Genomic DNA, 8803 nt, shown 5'->3' with positions numbered 1-8803 from the left:
AAGTGTCTGTCTTTTTAACTACCAGAAAGTGACTAGATTTCTCTTAATTCAACAGATAGATGCATCAGGTCAATATGAACAAAAGCGGTCTCTCTCCTGAGCAAACTGTAGGACAGTGCTCCTCTGTTTCCTCTTCTTCAATCAGCCATTAGTCCATACAATCACTGAATCAAACCAACATCACACTCATACGCACAAAGACACTAAGCACAGTGCACTTAAAATACTATGTTGAAAAAGTAAAGCGGTCTTTTTAAGGTTTTCAATGTTTATTAATTCTGTAATAGGCTTTTAAACATTTGTCACTTAATTGAAAAAGCAATGTAATGCATACAGTAACACAATAGTGGTAATTCATAAGGCCTTTTTATGTGTGATTCACTACATTACAGTACAGAAATATTTCACATACATAGATGACCACCCTGTCTCTAAGAGAATAGGTGACTTTATTCTGAAACAGGAGGATTTCTTTACAGAAACAGTTACAACATTTATAACAAAGATAAAAATATGCGCCCATCTGTGATAAGACATCACTGTGGGAGTTGAGTGAGAAGTGATAGAGGAATGTCATTCTTAGCGACAGCTACAGTAATGATTTAAAAATATACAATACACACATGAAACATAACACAACTTATCCGACAGACAACGGAAGGCATGCTTTGTAGGAAGAGATTACAAAGATCATTGATCCTCACAGCAACATAAAGGGAGGATCAGGGTCAGATCATTTTTAATACGCAAAAAGAAACATAATATGGCTCCTAAAATATCTCAGTTACTAAGATTATAAACTGTATCATAATGCAGAGGGCTCATCTCCCTTTATTTAAGATCAACTTAAATGTTATTCAAATAAAACCAGACTTGACACCGATAACATTTAAAAAATTGTAAAATATCTGTTGTGAAAAGTGGATTAATAAGTGTTGGCACCTGCTGTTATTATTCAATTATGCAATCGCCCCTGCTGTTTTTTGGTTTTGGCAAGTCACACGTATAATGTGTCTCACTGTTGGTGCATGCTGAAAAGCGCCACACATTATTTCATAGGCACAGTTAGACCTCGATATTGTTGGCCAGGCGCAAGCAGAGGGCTGAGTCTGTCGGGATGTCTTCGCGAGTGATCTCGTTTCCATCCAGTCGCAACGTCCGTAGTTTGGAGAAGTTGGTCACATCCACAGTGCTGCAGAAACTGCCCACAGTGAACTCTAAAGGGGAGATGAGGAGATGGTGAGGAGTGTATTTGTGTCTATGCAAATTTGGAGATTTGGACACACTGTATTTGCTAGTGTAACAACAACTGTGGGCAGCATCATAAACTATTGTCCTAAAAATAAATCAGGGCTACAAGACAAGGCACCCAATTATCTTAGATGCAACATCGGTCATCTGGCTTTTTCCATTATTATGTTACCTGGCTATGATCTGATTTAATGCTGCAAACGACAAAGGTGTGCGACCAGGGAAAGCAGCAGAAGAACATTTTCAGTTTGTAATATTGCAAATAATTAAATATTGAAAACTTTTTCTGTGGCCCCAAAACTCATTCTTTGTTTAACTTAATCTAGCTATACATAGTGACATAACAGACATTTATTTGAATGAAAATAAGGATCATTACTTTTTTTGTAAAGATAATCTGCTTTATCAGGACTGTGTGTCAGTGGTTTGATCAATCTTGATTGATAGTGACCTGCAAACATCAGCAAACAGCTCCATAACCCGGTGACCAGGTGCTCATCGAAAGACGCTAATGAATAATGAATCCTGTTTGTGCTTTACCTTTGATCTGGTTGGCCTGCAGGTACAGATGCTGCAGGGTGGTGCTCACAGGAGGGATTCTCTCCAGTTTGTTGTAGCTCAGGTCCAGCTCCACCAGCCCGGTCACATTGAACGCGTTTGCAGGGATGCCCTTGTCTGTCAGCTGATTGTGAGCTATCCTGATGTACTGTAGCTGAGAGAAACTGCCCAGGAAGCCGTCTGGCAGAGAATCAATGGAGTTGGACTGCATGTAGAGCTGGTGCAGATGCTCGGGGAGTGCCTCTGGGACCTGGGATGATCAGTTAAAGAGAGCATGTTATTAAACAACTCACTTTTTTAAAGCTCTTGCACATACACCTGGGTACCTGGAGTACCCACAACTGTGAAACACGACAACTTTGTGGGCTGTCTCAGACAGGAAAAAAGGGATTTAACAAGTTAAAAATACAATTTATAACTATATTATAAGATTTTAGGGATCCACTGTTGGTATAAGAAAAGTAAAAAGAACAGAAAACTTAAATTTGGCTTCCCTTACAATGACACATGCAGGCTCATTAGAGTGTACCGCACCCCATCTGAATATCTCCAACCACCAATTAAAACTACCCAACCTTGACCCTACTTTTCTCCCAAGTCAATCAGAAAATACACTTTTTCGGGAGGTCCCCTTAAAAGAAAAGTTGCTGAAACTTTTCCAACTATGATCGCATAGAAAATCAAGAGATACACGGAGGAGGACACATAATCACCTTTGTCAACTTGTTGTCGCTGATGTCCAGCAGCGTGAGGGATTTGAGTGACTTCAGTGATGAGCCCAAGTCTGTGACAGAGTTGTCATGGAGATACAGGATGGTGAGGTTATCCATTCCCTCCAAGTCTGCAGTTGTTACCTAGGCAACAGTATAAATAATTTTGAAGGCCTAATGTCTGTGATGAACGGCCAAAACAGTAAACAATAACAGAAAGGGCTCCGCACAATAACAAAATAATGCTAAACAATACCTTTTCAATCTTGTTGTGGTCGATTCTGAGGTCTCGCAGGGTGCGAGGGAGGTTGGAGGGAAAGGCTGTCAGATTGTTGTACTGTAGATACAAACGCTCCAGTCCCTCCATCTGCATAAAGGCCTGCCAAATGACGAAGAAAATTAAGTGAAAGAATCTCAATGGGTTAATCCCTTTTTTTGCAGTCAGGAAAAGTTTCAGTGGCATTTTTTTCTGTTTTTAATTGTAAGCAGTATCTTGTAAATGTATTTGCATTTAGGTTCATGTTAGTTAGGTCAAAAGCTAATGCTGGTAGCTACTGTTTGGATGTTAAACAATATTCATTGTCTCAGAGAAGGAGATGTGAAGAGGAAAGTGAACTCAATGAACTGCATATTTTAGATACAAGAATTGCAGTTGTGAAAATCAACAAGTACTGTGGAATTGTTATGTATAGCACTGTATAGTAGAACGATTTAGAAAATCAAAATGTCAATCACTAAAAGGGAGTGGTTGTGGAACAGTGTAACTGTCTGCCTATGATACAAAGTTTTTGTGTAATGTAATTGGCTGTATGAGAAAAAGGTTCTCCTTATACATTGAGTAGGAACAGATCTATCTTTATTATGATGGATTAATAAAGCTATCATAAACCAAAACCTATACATGTCTCCCTTTTATCTCAAAGCTGAATACAGGACATAAACTGAACACATGTGTATGCTGTAGCAGAAAAGAAAACTGCAGTATAATTTTAAGTAATTTCAGACAAGTAACCTCATGTCTACATTTATTTAAAATGTCCCCCTTTATTAAATCACATTTGCAGCAATAAAAGCATGACTTTTTACTTAATTACGTTCTGTTAGCCGCCTGCCTGCCATCTGACAACCGTTTAGAGCAGCATTCCCCTTTCATGCCTTGAGCTCACGTGTGTGTCTGGATCTGACTGGGACCAGATGGAGGTTTACCTTCTCGCCAATGGAGCCAGATGTCAGCTGGTTGCCGTGCATCATGAGCCACACCAGATTGGTTGCGTTTACGAGAGCTGAGTCTGGCACAGCTGTGATGGCATTGTTCTGCAGGTACAAGTACTTCACACGGGAGGGGATTGTGGGCATGGATGTCAGGCCCCGCCCGTCACAGTACATGGCGACTGGGAAGGTGGGGGGGCAGTCACACTCATCTGGGCACTGCCCTCCATTTGTGTTTCCCAGCAAGGAGCCAAATCTGTGGCTATGCGGGCCGTACAGCCAGGCGAAGGGGTCATGTGATTGGCAGTGAGAGAGGGGAATGAGGGCAGACAAGAGGAAGACTAGCACCGCACGCATGGTAAAAAGTTGACAAATCTTCACAGTAATCTAACAGAGACAAAGAAAGAGACAAAGTAAATACAATCAAAATACGATTTTATACACAAATCAACAATTTTCTATTCTTGTTATCTTGTAATGGGACTATATTGACTGTTTTCTTATTTCGTATTAAACAAATACAGCAAACTGACACCTGACTCTTTGTATCTAATAAATGAAAAGTCCTCTCTTATATAATATTTAGGTACAGGATGTACCAACAAAATATTAGCGAAAATCCAACTGCTCGCACATCCTAAGAGAACATCTGGCAAACGACCAGACAGAAGTACAAGCAGCTTACTAACTTTGTTTTGGAAATGTGCCTGCAGAGAGGTACATTCTTAGGGGTCTTAAACCACAGGGAATCCAGAGAGCAAGCATTCAAAAAGAAGTGGAAAAAAACTTGCAATGAATGCCAGCTTTGTTAACGGTTCCTACACGGCCCCAAAATGATGGGAACATATCAATAATTACCCTTTGACTGGCAGGAGAAAAAACAAAGCTTACACAAAAAAAGAACTCAATCATCATCAATTGTTTTTTCATAGATAAATACCACATAGACAGATTGACAAACGTTCACATAAATGCATGAACATACAAACACACACACATACCTGCAACAAGGCTCGCCCTCCTTGTCCCCTATCTGTTTCTCAAAGTGCTCAGGACTGAGGGAGACTGACAAACACTTTGTAAAACTTTCCTCCCCTCCCTGCTCTCCCTCCTTAACGTTCTGCCATCCCCCTCTCCACCCCTCTCTCTTTCTCTCCACTGTTGTGTCTTTCTCTCCCTGCACCCCATTTTGTGTGTTCAGGCATGGCCGTGCACTTCCACTCCTCACTGTATAGAGCCTCTTTTTCCACTAATGTAAGTGATGTGAGGAATCGTTCCCATCTGTGTTTAGCACATTCAGTCCCCTTTCAGCCGAACCCCACTACTCCTTATATTGTATGTATTCTTATTGTCTGTTTTCCTCTCAAATAGAAAATATCCTTTTCATGTTTCTTTAAGACAAAAAATCTTCTTATCTTATCTTATCAATATGGTTGTGACAGCACCTTATTAGGTGTGTACTTTTTTGTAATAATTTCATTTGTAAAGGTGATTGCAACAACCAAAACAAGCGAGTATTCTAGCAGGGATGTATGTTATTCTCTCCTTTCCTCTGCAATATCCTCACATCTTGTTAAGGGTTAAATGAAAACATGTGTGACAGTCTGTCTGGTCTGAACGTGGGCCTCTTCCTGCCTTTCTATTTTTTTCTGTGGCCATTTGAATAATTGTTATCCATTTTCTCTTCTCTACATCTCCTTCTCTGTTTCTTGTTATCATTGAACTCCTTTTTAGCATTTTACAAGAGCAGAGTTTGACTGCTAGGCATGTTTACACAGGAGGATCATGTTTGTGGGTCTTATACATTTTAAATAAAGTTCAGTTGGTATGTTTTTTTGTAATGTTTGTAACAGATGGTTTCAAGGGATTTCTTTGGGTGTATTTCGTTATGTTGAGTTCAAACCCTCTGGCTTTTGTAGAGATCAACATGTAGTCCATTTTTCCACCATTACTGCCTCTTCAGCATGTTTCTTCCCCTGCAGAGCAATAAACAAGGAAAGGTCTGTGAATATGTGAAGTCAGCGCACCAAATGTGTAATTGCTCAGTGATGTCATGGTGGACGGATGCATAAGGAAGAGCTGCAGGCTGTTGACACTGACCTGGAATATTTGATTTCTCTCCAAGAGCTGGGGGAGAGGATCAATAACACTCTTTTGTCCATCCACTAAATATGGAGCAAGAATCTGGAGACAGTTAGGGACTGTGTATAAATGAAAGAGGTGGAAAGAACGTCATGGGACTACAGATGGAAATGAGCTAGGAGCTAAATCTGGGGAAAAGCATGATTTTCTTTTTTTAAAACAACAGTATGTTTGTAATTGTAATTTGATATAAATAGATTTAATACACAAAAAACGAGTTTTACTTGACTTACCCTTTCAATTCATTTTTGGACAGCCTCTTAGTTGAGAACACAACTTGTGAAAACAGCTGGCTTGCAATGCCTGAACATAAAAAAAGGTCCAACTGCTGCGTATTAAACTGACTAATTAGCATGTTGTGCAGTATACACTTTATTTATTAATGTTATGTATTAAATAGATTATATATTATAGTAATGTTACTTAATAAGACATATGTTCACTTTTAATTTGCTGCTTCTTGCTTTTACCATGTATACTTTTATCACATGTGTGTGTTTTACTCTATTATCACACACATGTGTCAGCCTACATATTTATATTTGTAAATGTCCCCACTGTGGGACACATAAAGCATTTATAGCTCTGATGTTATATTCCATTTATTGAATCCATACAAAAAATGATAAACTACATTTATTCTGCCTGTTTATATTTCACAGAAAAAATTGCATCTGTTTTTTTTAATACTGTTACTCTTGGTAACAAACCAAGTAAGCCTACCTCTCAAAATGTTGAAATATTCCTTTAAGCCTACTTCTTTTTAACATATCCCTGTGAGTGATAGAAGAGCAGTCCTGTTACCGCTAAAGTAAGAAACAGAAAAGGAAAGTGTGCTTTGCAAATGTCTAACACATGTTTCTAAGGTGGTTGTTGCAGCCGTTGTGTCCAACATCTTTATGGCTTAAGTTTTTATAGATCAAAAAGGGAAGAAAGAAATAACCAGATGGCAATATTACATTAAAGCTTAACAGAAGTTCTGGTGTGAGGAATTCACAAGGCCTTGATTGTGATTGTGGAGGATCAGATTAAGGAGGATTGAACACTTGATTTCAAAACAGGAGGGACAAACAGATACATAAAGCAATATATGTAACTGTTCTTCATTTACTCAGTTCAGTTAATCTTTGTTTGTTATTTTAATTTAAATGTGATTATATAGTTGTAATTGACTTTATTATAGTTTTTATTTACGGAGAAGCTGTTTGGAGCAGCACCTGATGAACCCTAGGTGTCTTGTGAGGTTATACCACCTCTTGCAAAATAAGGTCAAAGGCATGTTTATAAGAGAGGGTTAGACAGATAAAGTCTGTGATAGTTTATGTGTTTGGGTGAGTGTGTGTGTGAGTGTGTGTGTGTGTGTGTGTGTGTGTGTGTGTGTGTGTGTGTGTGTGTGTGTGTGTGTGTGTGTGTGTGTGCGTGCGCGTGCGTGTGCGTGTGCGTGTGTGTGTGTGTATGTGTGTGTGCGTGTGCGTGTGCGTGTGCGTGTGTGTGTGTGTGTGTGTGTGTGTGTGAGACATAAAAATGCATGTCTACACATACAAACATGTGAAAGAGTGAAGAACAGACAGCAGCATTTATCATTTAGAGTGAGAGAAATTGATGCTCTCTTCAAAGCAAAAGCCCAGGTGGACTCTGCATGGCCCCGACACTAAACCAGCCCCCCCCCCCCCCGTGTCCATCCTCTGTCTCATGGTCATGAGAAGAGATCAGAGGATCAGAGGACTGAGGCTTTTCAACTCAGGTCGTGACCTTTTCACAGTTATTATCTTTCTGACGGCTCTTATAACTCACCTGCAGAAAAAGAGCTATAATAACAAAAACATTCAACTATATTAAGCTTCTTATTTGCTGCAGCATCTGATATTTAAGAAGTGTGTTACATTTGAAATGGCAGAAAGTCTTGTTGCAATTTCCAGATATTAAAAGAGGTCCCTTGAGTTTCTCTGGTAATTATCAATAGTAGCAGTTAAGTGAATACTGTTCAAACAATACTTGTGTTTGTGTTTTATATTGATTTCTCTGTTTTATCCTTACATAAAGGTGAGGACTAAAATGGCTCTAAACAAGGGCTGTTTAGAGTAAACAGGGTTTTATTGCCCTGTGGGGGAGGTGTAGGCATGCAGGACAGGGTGCTAGGTGGGGGGAAGAGTATATTCTGCTTAAGATCTCTAGCATGTCATGTTTCAGGGAAGTCTACATATCTTGAATAGTATATGTGTGGGTTTAATTACTTTGTATTCTGTGTAACCAGAAGTTGGAGATATGACAGATGAAATATTTGTGTTATCTTAAATATCCTTTAAGACACATCTGAGGTCTCTGGAATGTGGGGAGGGGGGTGTGTGTGTGTGTGTGTGTGTGTGTGTGTGTGTGTGTGTGGAGGCTGAGTAAACTCCACCCCCTCCTGTTTCTGTTGGGATGAAAGCCTATTCAGCTTTTTGTTCTGCCTCTCTCTTCTCGCGCCGCCCGGACCGGAAGGTCGTGGCAGCCCGTGAACAAGGGCCAGGAGTAGGCATACTCCTGACATTACGCATATGATATGATATGGCTTTGTATGGTAATGTATTGATTGTATTGCATTGTTATATTACCATTAAAATAGATTATTGTTTTTAACGGATACTTGTATGTTCTGGATTCCTTCCTGTATGATAACCAGCTTGTTAGGGACGCGCGGAGATTTGGAAAGCTGACCAGTTGTCCCTCAAATCTCTAACATTGCCTAGCATTGTTCAGCAAATCAAAGGCATGTTTATTTACGGAGTGAAAGCAGGTTAGTGAAAGGAAATTCATTTTTATTGCAGTTCTACTGTTTTGCATAAAATGGACCAAAGATCCTATTATTATGTAGGCCACGTATGGCAGTCAGATGTCCTTTGGTCTTGATGCCATACAGACGCATGATGGCTGAATAGATTTGTATAAATAAA

At 39.5% G+C, this 8803-nt stretch overlaps 1 protein-coding gene across 1 annotated transcript; it reads right to left on the bottom strand.

Annotated features, from left to right (window-relative positions):
- Nucleotides 1–347: 347 nt before the first annotated feature.
- fmoda (fibromodulin a) lies at nucleotides 348–4827 on the bottom strand. The gene is made up of 6 exons (XM_034083535.1): nucleotides 4730–4827; nucleotides 3726–4115; nucleotides 2776–2898; nucleotides 2523–2663; nucleotides 1792–2059; nucleotides 348–1217 (listed from the first exon to the last, which is right to left on the bottom strand). The coding sequence occupies exons 2-6, from the start codon at nucleotides 4083–4085 to the stop codon at nucleotides 1066–1068; spliced, it is 1044 nt and encodes a 347-aa protein (XP_033939426.1). The 5' UTR covers nucleotides 4086–4115; nucleotides 4730–4827; the 3' UTR covers nucleotides 348–1065.
- Nucleotides 4828–8803: the final 3976 nt, after the last annotated feature.

Source organism: Pseudochaenichthys georgianus, chromosome 5, assembly GCF_902827115.2.
Source record: "Pseudochaenichthys georgianus chromosome 5, fPseGeo1.2, whole genome shotgun sequence".
In the NCBI taxonomy this organism is placed as follows: Eukaryota; Metazoa; Chordata; class Actinopteri; order Perciformes; family Channichthyidae; genus Pseudochaenichthys; species Pseudochaenichthys georgianus.
This window is presented reverse-complemented; position numbering and strand designations above follow the sequence as displayed.

Bases quoted from the DNA above. Each gene is read 5' to 3' on its own strand.
- fmoda (XM_034083535.1), bottom strand. From the start codon at position 4,085: ATGCGTGCGGTGCTAGTCTTCCTCTTGTCTGCCCTCATTCCCCTCTCT. The intron at 2,060-2,522 runs GTGATTATGTGT...TGATCATCCCAG, and splicing joins GCGACAACAAGTTGACAAAG to GTCCCAGAGGCACTCCCCGA. The intron at 1,218-1,791 runs GTAAAGCACAAA...TCTCCCCTTTAG, and splicing joins GCAGGCCAACCAGATCAAAG to AGTTCACTGTGGGCAGTTTC.